We start from the raw sequence: 23,080 nt of genomic DNA, 5'->3' as shown, positions 1-23,080 counted from the left end.
CGCCTTTCACATAAATTACATATGGTTAAATAAAATATATTTTCAATTATCTTGAAGAAATTTAATTTTCTAGGGCAATTCTCATTTTGTGGGTTGGATAAAAGCGAATTTGCTTGTCAGATCAATGAAAATATGTTTTCTTATTTCTTATGAATTTTTAATAGAATTTCGGAGTGGACAAATTTAAATGTTCCAATTTTATAATAAATATAATTTTAACGCTTTTTGATAAAAGGTATATAATTTGTCCTGAACTTGTGATACATTTAATTTACATTAACTTTTATCAAGGAGTGTATATTGTTGTTGTTGTTGTTGTTGTTTTTTTTTTTTTTTTAAATTATTGCAATTTGATCAAATATAACAAAACTATTTGCTCAACAAAACCGGGTTGTTTAAATAAGCTTAATAGATAGATAATAGATATAAAACCAATCCCCTTTTTTACACACGATTAATACAATTGTCTTTAACTGGACTGCAACTACTGTTACAAATTAGGTGTTGTCTGTTGGTAATTATAAGAATGCAAAGCAAATATCTAACCAACTAGACCAGACATTTTTTCAATTTATCTTGGAATGTAGGCGTATTGGCACTATCTTTGGAGGAGATTGCGAGTAAATTTGGAGAACCTAGTCTAAGAACTGTATGTTAAGAATATTGATTATCATGCCCTTTTTTTATTTCGCCTATATACAAAAGTAAATTTCAATTTTAAAGTGCATTTTTATCAAAATATTAAGTGATAAAGCCTGTTATAAATACCTTATAAACGCAAGAATTATGATAGATATGTTGAAGTCCAAAAACAGGCCAGCTTTGTCATTTCCTTACTGCAGCTAGTATATTATGTTATAAATGTTACATTTATGTATTTTTCAACATCTGAATGTTAAATATGCAAAGGCTGCGACATTGTGTAGTTTTTATTATTGTTTCTATAACTGAATTGTGTGCTTGGTATGCTTGCTTCCAATTTGACTTTACGCCAATTGTTTACAATTTAACACATAATTAAAATGCTGTACGAGAATCTCAATGGTGCGTTTGTAACAAGTACTTGAGCAGTAGAATGGAGACAGGCAGTAACTTGTTTAGCGGTTCAGTGGCTTGAAATCGACCCTGCTCGCAGATTAAGCAAACTGGATAAGAAACGAGCACATCACTTTAGACCTCTTTATAATGGGTTATATGTATTTCTCTACTCAAATTTCTTGTTTTAAAGGGGTACATTCCGCATTGACAACATAACAAATGTGTATTGCGTTACACAAAGTACTTAAAATATACGAGATTTATATCATTATTCACTGCACTCCACTGTAAGATATTTATTAATTAATTTAAAGATCGTGAAAATTATACCGATGACCCCGAGCCTGTTCTGTTATACATTAAATAGATGCAATACTTCGATTTGATTGTTGTATTCCGCGTCGTTGTTAAAATGGTACTGCAGGTAAATCGAGCAGTAAGACCATGCTGGAGCTCTGGCTGAGCAGTTGCCGATGGAGTCTCAGTTAAGCCGAGACGCATTCGTCAAGAGAACGCCCAGAGATCGCACACAGAAACAGAAAGCCGGTTTTCCTGTACTAGTATCAGTTTGTAAGTAGTTGGTATAATATCATTGCGCTCTTCCTGTTACGTTTACCAGCGCTCTTTGCTGATGGCACATTTGCGAGCCAGTTTCTATTCTGTTCTCTTTATTTAACCGGCCAACGTTCAGCTACATATTTAAGCAGCAACAAAACAAGTATATTGACGACGACAGTGTAATATTACATACATATGTCTAGTACATATCTAAACTGAGTTCTTATACAGCTTTTATACAAAAAGTTTATGATTGAACTCGTCTTACGAGAAATTACTCTCTTGTAATCAAACACTCTCAATATAAAAAAACTGTTTGTCCTGTTTGGGCCTAACATCAAAGCTAAAGAGTTTACTTTTTTTCAGTAATGTTGCATGGGGAACGTCCGATTGGGTTCAAACTTATTTTCAGATTTCTAAAAGAATGAATACGTGTTTTCCACCCTAAGGGATAACTCAACCCATTCATTACTTTAAACTAACTGACCAACTAATAACACCGTAAACTTATTGAGCATAAGGTAAGGGTTTTTATTTTGCAAATGTATGCAGCTGGCAAAAGACGACGTGCTAAGGGAATATAGCCATGTCTCTCCGACTGTCTTTCCGTGTGTATTAGCGCGAAAACTAAAAAAGCTTGAGACTTGATATGGAAAATATATTCCTGTATAGTATTTGCAAGGCAAATTTATAGTGTATTGCTGAAGTCTTCTCTTCTTCCTTTCCGCAACATCAAAATATATCGATTTTGTATCATTCGTTTCAAGGCATAACTCGAAAATTATTAGTAAGAATAATACACTTAATTTGGTATGTAAATCGGCCGTAGGCAAGTACTTTTTGGATATCTCCTCCCATTGCCATAAAATTAAGTAAGCCTTCTTTTATTAAGTATCGTCTTGCGCAATGGGTAATATATTTGTGCCGAAGATTTACAAGATCACATTTTTTATAGGAGATAGAATGACGTGTCGGTATACTTGTTTTTATATGCTGAACCCATTAAATCATCTTATACCCTATAACGAATATATATGCTTGTTCAGCAGCTCGATTTATGTCCGCAATTCAAATATTTTCCCATTCCCAATATCAAATTTATATACATATATATTTCCACGTCATCGCCTTTTTCTTTCAGATCAATTTTATTTTTTAGTTGCAAGCAATATAAATAGCTTTCATCCTGGGCTGGGACGTAAAAGAAATTCAGTTAACTGTCTGCTTTATTGTATTTGTGATAATAATCTAATTGTTAACGACCTGACCTTGTTAAGGTTTCGTGTGACCCTTGCATGGTCACCTTTGTGACGCATTATTACCATTATTGATGCAGCCTTAAAGATATGTATTTTATATTTTAAGAGTATTTCCGGATCGACTGATTGGTGATAGGGATCTGAAATCTTTATAGAATCTTGCATTTGGTTCGAAAGAGAGTAGAATTCGACAAGATGTGAAGTCATAAGCCTGTGTGTACAAATTCTGTATTCGTATAAATATATAAATAAATATTCACAAAAAAAAAAGAAGAACGGGTCAAATTATTGATTATTTGAAACCAACTCGTACTACGTTATCAAATATATAATATAAAATTTTCCTTTTGCTTTGAATGTTTTCTTAACTACAATTCTTGTACAAGTTCTGGCAATTGGAACAGCCTAGTATACTTCTGGCGCTAGTTTATTACGTATACTACATAATTCAATATTATCATGGCTGCGGTTTTTCCTTGCGTTCATTTTGTTGAGCATTATCGTGTTAATATGCTCAGCATGCAAAGTACATTCTATTGCTGAACTCACGCGATTTCCACGAGAGGTGTTTTTTTACAAGTTTGAATTTTGACACCCATTTAAACTATTACGTAAATATAAAAATAAATATCTGCACTGAAGTTATTCTCTATGTTGTTTGAGTAGTCTTGCGGTATGTAAAAGAAAATAAAATGTTCTAAATAACAGAGAATTTACTTCAGAATACAGGTTATCTACCCAACTTACACGCAACCAAAAATTGTATTTAGATTTAGGTTAATTGCATTGCCTGTTTGGAAGTTCACACATACTAACACAAGTATATGTCGATGTAAAAAGCAAGTAAGTTCTTACAGTTGGTACTAGTTTATGCATTTCGATTTATTGCTTATCTGCGTTGATGGGATAAAACGTCAGTTCACTAAACTACATTTTGAGTACAACAACCTCGGCGATCTTATCTGTAGGTTGTACTTAAGGCCAAACTTTAATTACTTGAGCTGTTTTAAGTAAATCAGTAAGTCTTGGATGTGTTTAGTTGTTAGTTGTTAAGAAATGAGTATCCGACTAAGATATACCCTCTAGTGAGCTGAAAGTTACATCAACATGTGAAACACTTGCAACACTTTCTTCCCCGCATAATGACGAATGCATTCTTGAATAACCTGAGCTTATAAAATTAGCGAGATTTCAAGCCGTTTAAATTGTCACCATGCCCGTATGCATTTGCGCTATAATTATTTTCATATGGGCCAAAGGGTTAAAAGGGTTTTGTGCAAATTTATATAAAAGGCAATAGATAACATCTAAGATTCTAAAAAGTTTACATATTTTTATTTAACAACAAAAACCGAGTCTATCTATCCACGTCCGGTTGCCTGTATATCCGTCCTTTGTGATTTGTGCACATTTGGACGCCATACTGATGCCTCTAAAATTTCATAGAGATCGCACATTTAATAAGGATAGACACTGAAGGCCGTACATGTGTGATGTTGTGTATAACGAAGCTACAATGTTTGTGAAGGCAGCTTGGCTCGGGGTTCAGGGAATCTCCTAGTCGCGCACTCGCAACTAGAGCAGTCTTGTTTATTAATATTCTATATGTATGTTTATTAGGGCACAGGTGCCCTTTATGTCCACGTGTGATTAGAGATCCATGTACGGGTATCTTAAAACTAGATCAAAATTAAAAAAAAAAAAGCCAACAGTTGAATTCAATAACCACAAGCTAAAGAAGGTCAGCCCTGTCTGGCTGACTACGAGTTTGGCAGCAGCTGATGTGCCTTTTACGAAGCCGTTGATTATTTTCAAAATCGATGAAACAAGAATACATAAGGTAAAGTTTTAAATTTAAATATAAGTTTGAAGCCGAATAGAAGAAAGTTAAAGCTTCCCCCAAACAATTTTATGTCCGCATTTTTCAGCGGCTTGAAGAGATGGATTTTCCGAAAAGTGTAAAAACAGATACAGAATGAAATGTTAACCAAAAAGTTTCATGCAACCGTTTCTTGCGATATTTTCACTTGTGGAATTTCACAAAAAAGTTCGCCTTAGCTTGCACTTCCGTCAAATAATCACATAAGAAGATTTTAATAAAAGCAACTTCCTAGTTCTTACGGTTCGAGCTGTGGGTTGATCGTCAGTCAGTCGGGACAAACAGTTTTTTATATAGATAAATTAATTATTTTGATTATTTAGTAGTTTCAATATTCCGTTGATTAACATATAATTTAAATAAATATTCATCACAACAATGCATAAGAAATATGTTTCCTTTTAAATTTTACTTTTAAATAAAATTAATACTTTGTGCATATGCTTATGCTTACACGAAATTTATATTGCAGTTAGATCATATTTCAATGATTTAATAGGTATATTTTAAGAGCCAATGTTATCTTATGATTCGCTAGCGCAGCCCACTTAAATTTTGTTAAACGCCCGCACAAAACACAATTTAACACAAGCTCTTGACCACTTCTAAAGGACTGCGGATTTGATTTGCGTATCGCTTGACCGAGAGCGCCAGCTTGGTGTATTAAGTATTTCTAGTCTTGGAATATGCACTAGCGTGTCTGAGTCAACGAACAAACTGGAACTTGGAATGGCCATGGCTTTCGTAGTTGGTAGAAATTCAAATTAATTGCTTACTCAAGAATGATTTATGACCTCAATACAAAAACATCAGGAATTTTGTTTGCTAGCCTTATAGTTATCAGTTCATTTATAACGAAATAAAATAATTGGCACAGATTGAGAAACCTTCGCAGTGCTAAAATTTTCAAAAGGATTTGAAGGGCGTTAGGGCCTACACCAAAAATATTACTGAAACACCCTGATGGGGAATTCTAGCAAGTTATTCTAATGACCTCTCTGGCTCTCGCCGTAAAGTCTACAGCCATGGTTACCAGCAGTGGTCATAACAAGCAACTGGACTTTCCATTAACTCGTAGATATTCATGAATTCTGACCTGGAGGCCGGCAACGAAACTAAGGGCTAAGTATAAATATCGTGGGGACGAAGAGGAATTGTGTTTTGGGGTCCACCGATTTATTGTGTCCAGCTAATAGCTAAAAAAGTCAGAAGTTATACATATACATATGTATGTTTGCTTAGTATGGCAAACTAAGTGAAATGTTTAGGTTTAGCTGTGTGCTATAACTAGGGTTGACTTGTTGAGGTTTCATTTGCATGCTGACCCTATATTCATAGAGAGTACGTTGGAATATTTAATTACTTGTTTGCCTTAATTTTATTCATATGTCCACGCAAGCAATGTGACCGCCAACTAGAAAATCAAATTCAGCTTTAATGGCATCCAGAAGTATTTTCGCTTTGGTTCGCGTGTGTAGATGCACCAAAACTACCAGTTCGCCATATTTTTAGTCAGAATTAAAGGATTTATTTGGGTCACAAAAAATATGGAAGAAAAGGAGAAGCATTTAGTATAATCTATGATGGATAGATGTTACCGATCGAATCATGGCTTACCATATCGTTAACCCACGTTTCTTTTCTTCAACTAATTATGGGCGCGAACATCTAATTTTCGAGACAGGAACGACTGGAACGACTTTGTTCTCGACGTCCTTTTTATTGTAGAGTAGTAGTAGTAGAGTAGAGATAATAAAACATGTTGATGCCTGAATATATACGATTAAGCACGAAAAATAGCTACGCCGAAAACTGGCTAATATCTGCATAACGCCGCTAATCTCACCTCTATGTCGACCTATTGATGCAAATAAGTGGAAGAATTGCGCAATTTGAACATTCATATTAACAATAATGCAATTTACATTAAATTACTTTATCTGCATATACTTTTCTAGAAGCAATGTGTCAACTTTGGTGACTCTAGCTCTTATAAGCTAAGATATTAGCTCAGAAAACAGAATTTTGATATCAATTTTTGTCGATTGTTTGGAAACGGGGCAAGTTATCTAAAGAGAAGAATTAAAGAAACCTTTTGACTTTTTTAACAACTCGTTATAACGCGTATATGAACCAAAACTTATATTATTACCCTTTTGAACACATTTTCAATGGGTATAAAAACATCAAACAAATGGAAATGAATAAGCCTACAATTACAATAAAATTATTTCTATTCGTTTGATAGTTTTGTCAACTTTAATGATGTCATATGTTTTTTTGGCTGGCCCAAATCAGTCTATTGGGTAGTGCAGTGTGAAGTATAGTGTAGCTTACATGGCAGTCTTGATGTCTCAAATTTCATAGGTCTTTTTTCGTCAATAAGTTTGCGGGATTGCCGGGAGTATGGTGGTTCATTTTCAATATCACTCAATTGACTTGACGTCAAGAAAGGCAAGTTATATATAAGATAAATATAAACATATATTTTTTTGTATGTTCCAATTGATTTATAGCTCTAGATGTTATAATTTTGTCACTGCATGTGCAAAAAGTATAATATAATAATAATATAATATAATATAAAACATACATCTCACAAGAGATAGGTCAATTTTGTAATTTAGAATTTTTTGATGATCAAAAAATATAAGTGTTCAGTTCGTGTCTTTTAATGTATGTAATACATAATGTATGTCCATACTAATAAGTGTTTAAGATAGTAAATACGATAAATATGTACTTTTATAACATACGCACATTCAAATAATTAAGTCTATTGAGTTCTAACTGGGTACGGAGCTTCGCGCCTAAAGAAGGCTGCCTCCTCATCGAGCAGCCTATAAGGGTACAATAATTCGCGGTAGAACACGAATCTGCGTACCGGGGAAAATATGTAATTGACGTTTGCGAATGGCTTCATTGTGTTTTGGAATTTTTAACTCAAGTATTTCTTTTTATATTTCCGTTGAGTTGTTTTCATATGAACGAATTTTACAAATGACTTTTTAACAAACATCATTCGACGACCGCCTGAAGGTAACTGCCGAACGCAACAAAATTTAATTATGCATCTTCACCGTTGCCTTGGTAAACTTTTGGGCTCAACTGCAAATATTCAAAGTTCGCGTATGCAGCCAACTCCAAGCCCGCAGCGTTTGCTTTGAGTTTCACGTGCTGACTGTCAAAGCAAATAAAAATAACAAAATGGCTTCACCTGGCACCTGTATCCTGGCAACATTCATTTAAACACCTTAGACGGAGCGGTAGAGTTGTTGGCAGCGCACTTTGTGCTCCGACAAATTTGGTGATGGGGTGCTTGGTCCGCCGAGGGCTTTCTGAAGCTTATTAATATCCATTTGCATTCTTGGTTCAGCCTTTGATAAGTTCGCTCTCAATACCCGCCAAAGCCGAAGCATGCTCTACAAATCGGACGAAATATTTAATGATCCCGTTTGTTTATTGAATTGCAGTCAAAAGTTTTGGCACGGACGGAAACCCTACCCACCACCTCCATTCCCCACCCAACCTCCATCAGTCATTGGCCGCAAGTTCGTACGCATGTGAATGTGAGTTGGGAGTTGCCGCCACTTCTGCAGTTGTTCGCGGCAACAGCCAAGGCAAATGCGGCACTTTTATCCTGGTGAGAATACTGCGACGTTGACGCCCAAAAAGTGAAATAGCTTCTGTCAATATTCTGTCAATGAGCATGTTTTCGCTAAGCCAAGTGGGTAAATGGGAAGGTCTAAATGTTTTGTTTTTATAGGACATATTTATGTATATGGGTCTCTGTTGCTGGGATTTCGCTTAGTACTATTTACTCTTTATAAGCGCAATCAATCTATTTAAATATATTTAAGGACTGAATGATTGACTGAACAGCGCCCAGTGCACATTGGAAGCTTTTGTTGGGGTCTTAGAACAGTGATCAAAAACATAAAAAACAATGCAGCCATTTAATTGTGCTTGGAGCCGTAATGTGGCTTGAATATCTGAGCGCCAATTTGACGTCAGTAGGTCTCAATTTGTTTCTTTGCTTATTTAATTTGTTTTAATAATTTACAAGTACATTTTTTATTAGGTTTTATTGTTTTGCATGGAAATTAAGGTACCAGCCGACGAGAAGAAGAAAAAGAAGAAGGAAGGCACATTTATTTTTTATGTAAAGTAACCGAAAAAGAAGAATCTTCGGCACGGCGAAGATTTTATACCCTTACGAACCCAATCTTCTTAAAATGGGCATAATGCTTTGCCCGTATCTAAGAACTACTGGGAAAAAGAGTTAATGCCGAGTCTGGTATATACCGATCTTCAGTTTAGACCGATCGTTCCTATGGCAACCAAATGATATAGTGTTCCGATGTAAATAAAATGTTGCATGAATCCTGAGAGCATATTGAAAGTTTGAGTTTGGCAAAAACAAGTAAGTGTTCCATAGAACAATGGTCCTTCCTATATAGTCGTCCTATGTTAATATGATTTTGCATATAAATTCTTGATAAACAAAAAAGTTCTTCATACAACAACCGACTTTTCGACCGATTGTTCCTATTACGGCTATATGATATAGTGGACGACAGCTACAAAACTGAGAGACTACAGACGGACATGGCTATATCGACTCGGAGATTGATACTGATCAAGAATATATATTTTGTGTGGTCGGAGATGTCTCCTTCTAGGTGTTACACATTTTGAGACAAAATTATAATACCCTCTCTAAGGGTATAAAATCATATTTACTTAGTGTGTTGACTGGGCAGCAACGGCAATAATGGGCCCGTTAAATGTTGGCACCGCCAGAAGTCAAGGACAATTACCTTTCTAATAGATTATCAATTAATATGGTTAGATGGGTTTTTGCCCGGCCTTGCCCGTGGAACGTTTTGTGCTACAAATTTAAGAAATTACCTTTCCACTAAGGAGACGCCCGTGGAAACTTAAAATCTCTCCGTACCGTATACAACTGACATAATTTTGTAACAAATAAGAATATATTTGTGCAATAGTATGTAACGGGCTTAAAGAAGGCAGATTCGACCCATAAAGTGCAGAAAAAGAATACTCTTGCGGCGAGCATGCATAATTGTTTTATTGTGCGAATATACATAAGTATGTAGAAGAAAGTTCAAATGTTTGTGCCGGCAGCTCGGCTCTGTAATAGGGTATCTCCTAGTTGGGCACTCTTATTTGTTTTTAATGTGTCTTGGTAAGTCAAGTTGCCTACTAGCTTTTTTTCCCATGAACGATATGCAGATTCAAAATGTCAAACGAAGTCAGCGATAAATTCAGCTACTTAATTAACTGTTAGAGCATTATATTAGTCGCTTCGGACCGGAAAGTATTTGGCTATAAAAAACGTATTCATCTCCATCTAAACAATTTACCCATGTTCTCAAATTTGTCGATACAACTGTTCTATGGAATATGAAATTGAGCATATTAGGTAAACAAGAATGTTCTCTGGACAATATTTTATTAGCAATGTGATTTTCCGAGTGTAGCTTCTATTGCACTGTGCAACAAACTGCGTTAAGGGTGAAACTTTTAAAGTTGACCACGTTTGTGTACCTTGAACTTAGCAATTATCTGCTCTAGAGTTATGTGCCTACTACCAAACCTAATATTTGGCGCGGATGTCTAATATAGAGCGATATAGAGCAATCCGTTGATTGCCAAAAATATACAAATTCTCTTTCCTATCGCGTCACTTCATTTGATTATTGATGATGGAAATTAGTTAAATATGCTCGATGATCGTGGTGTTAATGAATAAGGTAGGCAGCAGAAATGACAATAGTCTAATAAATTGCAGCTTGTATATTCGGAAGCCCTTCCAATCGAAAATAGTTTTCCAAAATACTTGAGTTGCTTTTTATGCGTCGCATGTATTGAAAGAGGGTGAAAACGTGTTAAGTGTTTTTGTATAAGTGTATATAACAAGCGGAAGGAAGCTTCCCCAACCCTATAAAGTATGTTGTATTTACGCAAGGATCTCAAGATAAGACTAATCTTACAGACTTGAAATTTTAGAGCCAGTACGAGTTTGTCTCAAATCATCGATAACATTTCCCATTTTATTGACTAATAAAAGCCAAACTAGACTTTGTGTATACCTTACGTTAGTATTTCGACATTGAGGACAATAATCCGTCGCGTTTTGCACAATATACTACCTTTAGAAATCTACGAGCAATCTATGAAGAACCTTATACCCTTTTTCTGTCCATAGAAGCCCCCTCTCCCACTGGATACACAATTCCGGCTTGAAAATGGGATACACGTCCGTGCCGTTAAAGAAGCGCAGCAATCGGCGTGCGTGTGTGGCACATGTGTGATTCCGTGTAGAATAACGTTTTAATGTTGGTGATGGCAGGAAATCTTCGAGTCAAACACTCCCGAGTAAAATACTCTTACCGGCTAAATTCATGGTTTTGCGCTTTCCATTAAATGTAGTCGTGGCACGTATAAAATAAATGAACTAAAAAGCGTTGAAAATGGTTTTGAAACTAATCGGACGGTAAACAAACAACGTTTTCCGCCAATTTAACACCTTTGTGGGTGGTATTTCCCAAAGTGCTGAAATAACACGTACTCGTCAATTTTTATGTAGAGCTTTGAAAATAAGTTTGAAGCAAATCGAACAAAACTTAAAAATTCATGAAATAATTCTTTGAATCGCACCAAACACCGAGGAAAACGTGCGAAACACGCCTCAAATAAATTTGCGCAAAGATCTTTAAAAATGAATTTGAGGCAATACAAACGTTTTCCCGATTGCAGATGGAAACGCTGTCTTAATTGCACCAATCAGTCAATAAGTCAGTCAGTCAGTCAGGACAAACAGTATTATATTTAGAGATTTATCATTTAAGGACATCGCCAGATCAATTTAAAAGTTGTAACTGATAAAGAAAATAATAATAAAAAGAACTCTTTACTTATGTTTGCACAACTTCAATTATAAATATCTAATAAGAGATAACTGTATAAATAATATTATAATAGTAATACATATATTTCCATATTGATTTTCGACTATTTTGGTGCTGTCAGGTGCACCATGTTCGGTCATATTGACATTTATTGAAAAACCAACGTGTTATCCATGCATTTCTTTTGGACATTTGTGTAGTTTCAATGTCGATATCAAATGTGTGAATATTATGCTGAAAACAAAACATATTAATAAACATATTAATAATAAATAAAGAAAGGGGCTTCGAAATGAATTTACTATTGGCTTAGGAAAGATGCGCTTCATATCAACACGATGCAAGTGCTCATCGTGAGCTTCTTGTAGCCATTTATATTCTGTTCCACTTATACAAGGCAGGCATAGGCTGCATTCTTCTTTATTACATGACTTGTCGCAATCGTTGGATGCACAATTATTTAGCGCAGTTGCCAAATTTTTATCAGCTGTTATTACTTCTGAAAGTCTAAAAAATCTAAATTAAAACCAAATACCAATTATTTAATGGCATTCATAACATACGGGAATTGACTGATTTCTGATTTAATAACCGGACGAATGCCTACCAGGTTGAACACACTGTAAAGCACTTGTTTGTACAAAAGTGAGTTTTCTTTGAAGTGAGCGGAAGAAAGATTCGGTGACATGTTGGCCTCCATTAGGTGTACATTTAGTTCGTCATCAATAAAAAGGTCGAAACGCAACAAATCGAAGAAATTATGCCTTTTATACATACGCAGTGTATCTATTAAATCTTGTTCTTTCGTCAAAATAGTGGTACGTATAATGTGTTCCACTTGTGGCCATATTTTTGAGGGATCCATGTTTTGATCGCGTACATACGCTTCAAAAGAAGCACGCATGCTTCCCCCATAGTTGTTATAATACTTGCGTAAGGACGGAACCTCCCAGGTGGGTAAATAATTGTCAGCAACAACATATTTGTCGAGAATTTCGAAATCGAAGGGATAATACTTGACAGGGCAATACCGAAACAATACATCGCCGTTGTATATGTAAACTCGCAATGGATTTATGGAAGTGATCACAACATATACTCCGATATCAAATTTATGACCATCGACCAAAAATGGTTTCTGAATGAACTCCTGGACAAACGAATCATTGGAATGGAAATCGATATCATTTAAAGCCCGAACTTTAATGTGACGATGCTCGTTGTGCTTCTGTACAAAGAGTGCCTCCGGATGCGCTGACGCGTATTCCAAAAAGGCGTTTCTCTGATCTGGCAGGCGAAAAGCACGCGGCAAAAAAGGTAGCCGCGTCGTACACAAATCAACTTTATTTGTTAAGTAACCACAACCAGGTAAATGGTTAACAAATTGATGCGCTTCTAGATTCTTTAGTTTGGGCATGACGCGGAACGGATAGTCATGGGCCCACAATAGGTCCCAGTTGTCTTCTAACGCAACTCTTTTATAACCGAATATGTTCAAAACTTCCAGTACGTGCACCAAGTGTTCCTCTGTGGGGCTAGTAGTATAAATTGAATACGCCCGTTGACGAACCAAGGCATTTTCTGTACCATTTAATGGGTCAAGCTCAGTTTTTGTTTTAGTATAGTGAGGTAGAATCTCAAGAAGTACTGCAGTAAACACAGTTGCCGCCAAGAATAACATAACTGCTCGTAATGGTATTGTGCCTACAGTGAGTGCTGACGATTTTGTCGGTTTCTCTGATAACTGAAATGGAGAAAGTTTGAATTGGATTCGCAATGAAATGTTTCATTAAATATGTAATTTACATTAAATTCATTACGACTTTTACTCTGGGTTTCGGATATTGATTGTGAATCCATTTCACTTTCCAATATTATAGTTTAAATTCGAAAAGTTTTAAATATTAAAAAAAAATGAAAATAATATTTGCTTAAAAATATATTCACAACGAAACCCGTATTTTATTAATCAGCTGTTGTTCTTCTTCTTAACATTTTCAAATGGATGAGAGAGTTATCGATAGGCATGAATAGTGCAGGGCTACAGCCGCAACATAAAATACCGCCATCTAGCGGATTTACTATGCGTAACAGAGGGGCACGATGTGCTTACATACAGAGCCACCAACAAGGCAGTACATACTACTGAGCTGTTCCTTCTATTTTATTCTTTTATGTTTAACTATTCCTTCTATTTTATTCTTTTATGTTTTACTTAAGTATGAAACAAATTTAAGTGTAAGAATGTAAAAATTCAACACATACCTATGTATATAAATTTTAACAGAAAACTTGCGTGTGTGCTTTAAATAACACCAGCTCGTTTGTTTTTATTTTTAAATATATAGCTATATTATTTTAATTTCGTATTTATTTATATACATTTTAACTAACATTTGTTTAGATCCCATTTATAACGAATAATCGGTCGAGCTTTTAAATGAATCAGTGGTGGCAGAAAGATGACATATTGCCTAAAGATATAAATGATCTAAAATAAAACTGTTCTAACAGAGCCAAATGAGTTAATTGTCCTATCTGTTGTAAGATGTTGTGATAATCTTTGCCTATCGGTTGCAAATTTAAATAAATATCGTTAAATTCACATAACCGATTAAGGTAGATTTACGTTTCCGCTTAACTTAAATATTGGCAGATTAAATAAAATCATTTTTTATTATATGCGACAAACTTTATGACAGGAAATATACAGGAGTGGACTGGACTTCATAAAGGCGTTTTTAAAAAACACTTAACCTAATAATTAAAAAACGACAAAATGAAAATCGCACCCTTTCGTACCTTTTCTTCGATGACGAAGATTGTAAACACTTTGTAGGGTTATTAGGGTCCGGTAACAAGAGCGCACACACAAATATCAAAACGAATAGGATGATCTAGATAAGCTTCCCATTAAGAGTTTGCAAAACTTTTGGAGTTTAAATCAATTACATCCAATTACATCTTCTGTTTCTTTTACAATTTATTATATATTATGCTCACAATGGGCGACTGAGCAACAGGAACGACAAATGTATAGCTGATGCTATTTTGCTGGGGATTACGGAAACCTACTGCTGCTGCTGCTGAACTGCTGCCGACGTCGATTGCCCATCGCTGTCTCCCATTATGCGCGCTGGGTTGGAAGCGCATTATCAGATGCACTTTTAATGTACTCTATCCCGCTCTTAAACCTTTTATTCAAAGTATATATCTCCTAGGATCACTGAAGATTTCTCTATTTTGTATTTTTACAGATACACTTGCACATAAAGAAAGGGGCGAGATAAGGGTGAAAGGCGGCTGCACGTTGGTAAAGCTATACTACAAGTAAAAGGGTCTAGTCGGGAGTTCCCAACACAACTGTAATTTTGTGAACACAACTTAACCAAAGCCTCCTCAGTGGAAAATGTAGCTCAAAGTTTTTTTGGGAACATCTGTAAGTTTCGTCCGATCGGCCTCAAACCTACATTCAAAGCCCTAAAAATAACTTAAAGAATACGTGTTTCGGCGAATTTTAGAAATTCCATTCGAGACTGTGGTTAATGATTCTATGAAAGTTTATTGTTATTCTATAATTGTATAATGAATTTGACCCAGCTTCCTTGCTCCTGCTGTTTGGGCTGTGCGCTGATCACAAATCATTCAGTCCCGCAGGTAGAACAGGTATATAGAGTTAGTTTAAGCATCCTGATCAAGAATATATATTCCTTATCAGATCTAATATGTTACCATCTGAATGTTATATGCATTGGCACAAAACAATTATAGCATGGGTTTTCCCTAGTTTACTGGGTTCATCGAGATCAGACAAATTCACAAAGAGTGCTTTTAAAACAACAACATATATCAGACACAACATTTAAATTTGTATTGTTATTTTGGTTTGTTTGCAATCTTCTTATGTCAATTATAATTTGTATCTGGTTTGAATAAAAAAAGATATTTTTAAATGATATCTAAGCGTGTGAGAGATGCAGAAGATGTAAAAAAAAGAACGATTCTTAAAGCTTTATTTAAGAAGGTAGTCCGTGTAGTCATTACTAATAACCAGTGGCTCGATGGTGAAAGTGACGATGTTCCGAAAATTTCCGCAAACGTTAAAAAAAATATAGCATTGCTGATGCGTACGAAGCGAAAAATGGGAATGCTTACAGCCGCTGTAAGTAAATATATATATATGTATATTTATTGTGATCCAACGGCTTACCAGGCAGCAGAGCAGCGGCTAGGCTTTCCGAACCATTTTAGTTTGTAGTAGCCCACAAACAAATAATTGTTTAATTTTTATATATGCATTAACATTACTAATAACAAAAAGTATCATTAAATAATTGAGTTTCCAAAATACAGAACGCGCAAATTATGTAAGATATATTAAAGCCAATAAGTACCTAAACAATAATTAAAATTAAGGTTCTATTTGGGCGCTAACTAATCATGTTTCGTTAACGATGAGTCCAGTAATGGGTGTCCTTAGGCGTCCTGTTCATTGATTGTCGTTGATGTCCTTCGGACTAATTTCAGCAAGATACCATGTTCGATCTCACTTATACATATATATCTAAAGCTGGTGGCTCAACAGTAAAACAAATGATTTAAAGCAGTACTCATAGTGATGCTTTAAATTTTTATTTAATATAAAATCTACTCGTTTCAATAACTATTATCTTAAATATTTTAATATATCAGGAAAAATCCCTAATACGTACACCACATTTGGTACGGACAATACCTGACCGAAAGAAACTATGCGTTTTATTTGCTGGATTGAGATGTTTTTTTCTTATTCCACCAGTAAGTATTAACTCCTAAAATATATTTGGTTCATGCAATTTGTATTTATTTTAGAAATTACGTGCTCGTTTGGTGCCTGCTATTAAATTTTTGTCACTCAGTTCAGGTCGTACAATCATAAGACAGGGTGATTTGCCGCTTACAGTTTATTTTATCGTAACGGGAGAGGTGGAGATGATAAAAATCTCTGGCAATAAGGTAACTAAAAGTTAAAAACGGAGACAAAATTGTATTTCTTTTAATACTACTTTAAGTACAGTTGTCTAAAAAGATGGAATCGAAAGGGGAAATCATTTTTGGACCAGGTGATTGCATAGGCGATGTAGCGATGCTCGAAGACTGCACACGCACTCACACTTTCATAACTACATGTAAGTGGATGTTAATTAAATTCGTTGTGACTAACTAAACTAACTGTCATTTCTCGGCCTTGTCCAGGACCCTTTTTTGTTTCGTATTTTAGGTAGTAACACTAACCAAACAAGATACAACAACGAGAGTAGAGACTACATTTAGAAAACCAATAAAATTCTGAAAATAGGCTTTTTAGTTATATTTCTTCCAATTGAGAAAAACAAAGAGGTTTACGATATCGAAGGCCTCATTAAAAATGAGTATAGTGAGTATATAGTAAATCAGTCTAAAATCTTTCAAATCAATTACTAGCAAAGTAAGAAGATTTAGTGGTTAGGATTTACGCTTTAGAATTCAAGGATGCTGAAATAATAGACCTGCATAAATGCTACATCTGATATATACGATTATTACAAAGGCTATAGATGATGTGTAGGTAGTTTTAAAAAAAGTTTGCGAGCATATCGGCAACAGTGCAAACTTAATCGAAATAGACGTCATGCGTCTGGAATTAACGAAGTTAAAAATTGTTTGCATAGACAAAAGTATTTATAGTCAAATTTACAGTGCAGGCCGAATACACCTTGTTTAAGGGTATTACGATAGTGTAACATATAGACAATATAATTATACTGGATAAGTATTTTAGACCAGAGATGTATTACTTTTCAATATACATATGTAAATATGAGTACTAAATAATATGATCCCAATCTTAAAAGTGAAGATTCACTGGATTACTTTTTTCTTCTTCTTCTATAGCCAGTTAATAAATGTGTAAAACATATTCATACGTTCCGGTAATTCGAACGAAATAAGTATTACATGAAAAATCATTAAGATAAGTTTATCGAAAAGCAGAAAAATAATAGAGTCACGGCTAAAGTCAATGAAAAGCACAATGCATAGAGATATACAATTAGTTCAAAATAAATTTAAATAAAATGTTTTTCCGGACTCGCATCCATCTTCAAACGAACCAATTACTTGCCGTCGCTTCACATCTTACAGCCATGCCAAGAAATGACATATGCACATTTTTGCAGGAATTCTTGCGCTATCTGTTTAAGCCATGTTGCAACTTACATAAAGCCCTTCACATTCTTGTAAATTGTATGTTAAGTTATTGTAATTGATTAAAATAAATTAACAACAACCAGCCAAAGGTGTGTAGTAGCCAGGCTATATTCAAATAAAATAATAAATATGTTAATAACGACTAATGAGCTCTCTTGATTGCATATACATTTTTGGGACATGCAAGATATTTAATTTTTTGGACACTGTTTGCTTATGTACAGATACAGATTGTATATTGCACAGATATATACATCAAAAGCAAATAAATAAGCCCGACACGCGATATCATAAGTCCGTTTGTAAATGACGGAATACTTCGTGGCCAAAAGCAAAGGCATGCACCAACCAATTTAATCAGCAATAAACAAAGTTAAGTCCTAATTCGATTCAATCAAAATGAATAGCAAAGTAGAACCCCCTCGCCAAAATCCTTCCAATCGTGTAAGCGATTGCGACTGCAATACGTAGGCAGCGAATATATGTAGGTTAGCAGCCTCAATCGACCCCAAGGACCTCAGGCCGATTCCCAATTTAGCTTTCACTTCGCAACGTGGTGTTTATTTTACTTCTTTTTTTTTTTTTGCTTTCGACATGTTTTCCTCTTTTTGGTATATTGGATGGAAATCTTGAAACGGATTGATGTACTCTAACTTGTATTTCGTTCCCATTGTGCATTTGTCGTTCCTACACTTCAAACGTATATTTTGTGTGACGGCTCCGTAGCGCAATGCGAACTGCTAGTTTTGTTCGACAATGATTTCATTTCAATTTTAAAACCTTACATGAAGAAGATTTGGAATGAAAAGAAAACAGCCTTGATGGCTTTAGACTACTTTGAGTTTCTCAGCGAGGATCAGGTGGGTAAATTGGATAAGAGCTATTTGAAAATATATAGATCCAAGCTAACTCTTTATTATAGATTTTAAAAGCGTGTAAATTATGCACCCTTAAGCAATATAAGCCTTTGGACACAATTTACATTCATGATAAAGGTACACTTACAAATGTTCATTTTGTTTTAAGTGGAGAATGTGTTATACTACAGTGTCTGGAAATGAAGGTAAGTATATCAAATATTTATTCTGAAGCCAACACGCCTACCCATTTCTCATTTTTTTCAAGGTAATCATAAAAAATGGAAGAAAGATACACCAGCTTGTAGATCAATTGGAAGATACTTTTTTAAATTTTGATAGTGATTTTAAAACCGGCAAGCATGTAGGCAAAAACTCTTCGGATACGAACAACAAAAGCCGAAATAGAAGGGTGAGTTATCTAAATCCAAATTGATAATGATATCGATATCAATTATTCTAGAACGCTCTTAAAATGTAGTTAATTATTATTAGATCGTTATCATAACTGTGTTAGTCATCTTTAATTCTAATGCAAGGCGTACGATAAGTACTATTGCCTCCTACATATGATATATGATTTAAATGATATCTGAAATATATTTTCAGGAATTTCATATAAATGAAACTTTCACTGTAATTACCTTATGTGATAAAGGTGTGCGTTAAGGTGGGGTTTCGTGAAATTCCATCCGCATGTGTGGAAATATCGCGAAAAACGTTTGTGTGAAACTTTCTCGTTTACCATCCGACCCGTCACAAACTCATTTTCAAAGATCTTTGTTTAAATTTAGATGATGGGTGCTTTGCATTTTTTGGAAAACCTATCCTTGCTTTGTGGACATGTGGAAAAAAAGATTTGGTGGATGACGAAAGGCCATATTTATTTCAAAGTTCTATATATTGAGACATGTTTTTAACCTTCCGTAGAAGCCTCGATTGAAAGATTTTTTGGACGTAGTTTTAAGTTTTGTCCGATTTGCTTCAAACTACCAGTTTGCAAAGCTTTACGTAGAAAATTAATTTATACTTGTTTCAGCGATTTAGGAAATTCCATCTACAACAGTGATAATAGCGAAAAATCATTAAGTGAATGCTTTTGGGAACCATCCTATCGGCTTTAAAGTTTTTGTAGGAATTTATTTGATACGTTCTTGGGTGGCAAATGCGGGTCAAAAGCTTATTAAACGAGAGTATATTCTTCAGCTTCAAGATTCTTACCGCAAAACTAACATGGGCGGAAAACGTTGATTCCAACATTTGGTTTCTTTACGATGCAGGTAAAACATATTTTTAATTTAAATTTTACACGGGCGTGTGATTAGTGGAAAGGTAATATCTAAAATTCTTAGCTTTAACTTTTTTCCTTATCAAGAAATCTGAACCAAATTCATGTCATATGTTTAGAAGGGAATTTCGTTCTTAACCCACCAAAGGTATCCGTTGATTGAAATACGACTTAATAGGAATTGCTTAAAGTACTTTATTAAACTACTTTATAAAAATGAATGGCTACAATGGCCTTCGCTTTCCGCCCAGATTTTTGATTTTTGTTGATGTTTTAGAGCTTGCAAGGCAGTTTAATTCACTCGTTTACAAACATACATAACTGTTCCCTCATATTCAATTTAAATAAACTTATATTTTTTTAAAGCTTGACAAACTTAGCTTAAGTACAGAATTTATATGTGGAATGGACAGCAGAGCTTCGACCCTGATTCCATTAACATATAGTAATTCGCAAATGAATAGCCCATATTCCGAAGATGAAAATAAGTATTTCGTGGAAGAAGAAATTGAAGCCATTGACGAAAGTCAACCAAGTTCTCTAGGGTCATTTAAAGACAATTTAAGAAACCTTACCTCTGATTCAGGGCCAATAAATAGTTCCGAATCTCAGCGCAGTAAAGTGTCCATTGAATCTGAAATATATACAGCTTCAACGTCATCATCGTCATCAACATCAAGAGCCAGCATAAATGTAAGTTTTATACGAACTGTTTTATAGTTATAAAATATTTACATTTGTCTTTATAACTTCTAAAATATGTTCCATAATTATATTTAATTATAGACGGACATCTACGAAAGTCATTTTATTGATGTTGGATCGCTTACGTTTGGTGGAATCTTTGGATTAGGCGAAAAAATGCATCATCGTGTGATAATGGCACGGAATACAGTGCAGTGCTTGTTGCTTCCCAGATTTTTTTTATTAGATAAAAAACAAAATCCGGGAAACATATGGCAACGGAGACTTTTCTACCTAGATTGCATCATTCCATCAAGAGAAGCACTATTTGATGACTTTCTGAAAACTCTCAAGTGGAAAAAATTTAAAGCCGAGTTCATTCAAGAAAATATATTATCCAACACAGTTGATATCGCTAGAGATGATGACATACCTATATTATGTCGCATTGAAGAAGACAGAGAAACCTATTAATTTCTGAAATGTCTAAAAAATTATAAATGTCTAGTTTTATGCAAATTAGTCTTAAATCAATACAATGTATCATATTTAAAACTGACACAAATCCCATTTTTATTTTTTATCAGCTGGTACTTCCTTGTCATCATCTCAATATCAAATCAGTTCAGTTTGCTTTTAAATAAAATTAAATGTAAACTCAATTCAACTTTTAAGTATTTTTTTATAATTCCATTATTTGTCTCCATAATTGGTTACACGCCACAACATCTTCATGGATGGTATATCCTTATTGATTTACCCGAACGGCTTCGCCAGTTGAAAAAACATGTGAGAATTTCGACAAGAACTAGAATCGAGTTGTAGAGAATCATTAAAATTGGAAATCAAATTGTGCTAATGGCAACGCATTTATGCATTAATATCATTGGACCAATAACAAAATAATAAGTACAAATCTAATAACCAAGTAAAACAACAGCATGATTTTATTGGATCGGTGGATCAGGATTATTGCAAGAATAGGGAATATATTACCCCCGACTGTTGGAAATATTCGGTCAATATTCTTCCCAGTGAAAATACACGTGAACTCCAACTATTTTGCCTGAATTTTGCAGCAGGCACATCGCATTAAAAAAAGCAACATTCATGTAAACATAAGAAGAGGTCGTAATCTTAGTTTAGTGAAACAGTTGTTCTTAAAATTCTTATCTTCTTCTATTACCCACAAGTAATCTTACAATTTTTATAAGTTTGATAAATAAAACTGAATTATAAGGTGTTGTTTCTTGGCTAAAGTGTCAAAACAGTTGCTAAAAAATATTAGCAACTCAATAAGTAGTGAAATAAATAAATACAATACAGCGGCTTCTGCGGGAGTTGAACGGAGCCATGCACGAGCCAAAATGTCAACGATTGTAGCTTACATTATAAGAAATGAAGTTATTTAGAGTTAGTTTAATTAGGGACGTAGCTACCCCAAGAGGTGTCAAGCTTTTTAATTTATATACAAACACGGGTTCAATAATGGCACATGTTTTATTTAATTCGTCTTCTGTGTTTCTTAAACGATCTTAATTGGTTGATCCGACGGTACGATGGATTATATTCTCAAAAAGACAACAGCGTTAAAATTGTATCCTAATTTGTTGGGTCCAATCTATTTGTTTATTTTATTTATAGTTATGAGATGGAGGCGGAAGGGTTTATACCCATTGAAAATGGGTAAATAGGGTATAATTTTTTATGCAAATATAAAGTACATAAAGTCATGTCCGTATGTCTGTTCGCCTGCCAATCTCCCTGTCCATCCGTCCATTCGTCCGAATGTGAAAATAATTGTTTTCTTCTTGTTCAAAAACAATTTTTACTAAGAACTTTAACTTGTGATTATTTTAAAAGCATCTTCGGCTACATAAAGTATATAAGTATGTTAGCCTGTCCGAACTCGATAAGCAGCATTGCATTGCATTTTTTTTTATTGTATGCTGTGCTGCTATTTTAATTAGTTTTATTCACTTAAAACCAATATTTGGTATAACTCTTAAGTAGAAGCACTGCAAATAGTTTGGGGCTTTTCTTTTTATTTTTATTTTTTTACCTCCATAAGCTCATACCACTAATATTACTAGCTCATGGCGTGTGCTGCATTTGGTGTTGGTAGAAAATGGTTTAGGGTATTTATGAAATGCCCCAAGTCGGGCACTTCCAACTAGAGCTTCTAAACAAATTTGGTCTTATTATTCAAATACCTAGAACTTCAGATATAAATGATGTTACTCAGAAAGTACATTTGGGCTTGCTTACGGACTAACTAACTAACATAATAACTAACAGTCTTGAATTTCCTTCTTAAAAGTGAGTCAACAGCACAATGTGACGTAAGTTGTTAG

General features: G+C 34.5%; 3 protein-coding genes across 12 annotated transcripts in view; 1 reads left to right on the top strand and 2 right to left on the bottom strand.

The window, feature by feature from the left end:
- Cad86C (Cadherin 86C) overlaps positions 1–23,080 on the bottom strand; it is a 62,159-nt gene that overhangs the window by 20,673 nt on the left and 18,406 nt on the right. For 3 of the 7 annotated variants that reach the window (XM_015170475.3, XM_015170477.3, XM_002055765.4), the window contains exon 1: positions 769–1,467. The exons of 1 other annotated variant lie outside the window; for it this stretch is intronic. The gene's annotated coding sequence lies outside the window, so the exon portion shown is untranslated. Of the gene's footprint in view, positions 1–768; positions 1,469–23,080 lie in introns of those variants that run through there. 3 more of the 7 variants (XM_032433029.2, XM_032433030.2, XM_070207413.1) reach the window with 2 other exon arrangements.
- TTLL15 (tubulin tyrosine ligase-like 15) lies at positions 11,653–13,652 on the bottom strand. Its single transcript, XM_002055764.4, has 4 exons — positions 13,476–13,652; positions 12,233–13,413; positions 11,972–12,176; positions 11,653–11,903 (listed from the first exon to the last, which is right to left on the bottom strand). Exons 1-4 carry the CDS (start codon positions 13,527–13,529, stop codon positions 11,787–11,789), a joined length of 1,557 nt encoding a protein of 518 aa, XP_002055800.2. The 5' UTR covers positions 13,530–13,652; the 3' UTR covers positions 11,653–11,786.
- Positions 15,537–21,281, top strand: LOC6632418 (cyclic nucleotide-binding domain-containing protein 2). Of its 4 annotated transcripts, XM_002055763.4 has the most exons (9): positions 15,540–15,831; positions 16,362–16,466; positions 16,521–16,664; positions 16,726–16,837; positions 18,624–18,757; positions 18,820–18,960; positions 19,023–19,166; positions 20,409–20,735; positions 20,829–21,280. In XM_002055763.4, the coding sequence occupies exons 1-9, from the start codon at positions 15,622–15,624 to the stop codon at positions 21,198–21,200; spliced, it is 1,689 nt and encodes a 562-aa protein (XP_002055799.2). In that variant the 5' UTR covers positions 15,540–15,621; the 3' UTR covers positions 21,201–21,280. The 4 variants fall into 4 exon arrangements, with proteins under 4 accessions (XP_032288923.1, XP_032288924.1, XP_002055799.2 ...); XM_032433032.2 differs by lacking the exons at positions 20,409–20,735; positions 20,829–21,280 and adding an exon at positions 19,549–19,689 and having other exon boundaries at positions 15,537–15,831; XM_032433033.2 differs by lacking the exons at positions 20,409–20,735; positions 20,829–21,280 and adding an exon at positions 19,961–20,020 and having other exon boundaries at positions 15,539–15,831.

This window comes from Drosophila virilis, chromosome 2 (assembly GCF_030788295.1).
Source record: "Drosophila virilis strain 15010-1051.87 chromosome 2, Dvir_AGI_RSII-ME, whole genome shotgun sequence".
Lineage (NCBI taxonomy): Eukaryota > Metazoa > Arthropoda > Insecta > Diptera > Drosophilidae > Drosophila > Drosophila virilis.
The sequence above is the reverse complement of the archived record's forward strand: the minus strand, read 5'-3'. Positions and strand labels throughout refer to the sequence as shown.

Excerpts from the sequence above, each read along its gene's own strand:
- TTLL15 (XM_002055764.4), bottom strand. The coding sequence starts at position 13,529 with ATGGATTCACAATCAATATCCGAAACCCAGAGTAAAAGTCGTAATGAA. Across the intron at positions 12,177-12,232 it reads TCAGAAATCAGTCAATTCCC|ACTTTCAGAAGTAATAACAG; the intron begins GTATGTTATGAA and ends TAGATTTTTTAG. Across the intron at positions 11,904-11,971 it reads GCATCTTTCCTAAGCCAATA|CATAATATTCACACATTTGA; the intron begins GTAAATTCATTT and ends TTTTGTTTTCAG.
- LOC6632418 (XM_002055763.4), top strand. The coding sequence starts at position 15,622 with ATGATATCTAAGCGTGTGAGAGATGCAGAAGATGTAAAAAAAAGAACG. Across the intron at positions 15,832-16,361 it reads TGGGAATGCTTACAGCCGCT|GAAAAATCCCTAATACGTAC; the intron begins GTAAGTAAATAT and ends TTAATATATCAG. Across the intron at positions 16,838-18,623 it reads TCACACTTTCATAACTACAT|CGCAATGCGAACTGCTAGTT; the intron begins GTAAGTGGATGT and ends ACGGCTCCGTAG.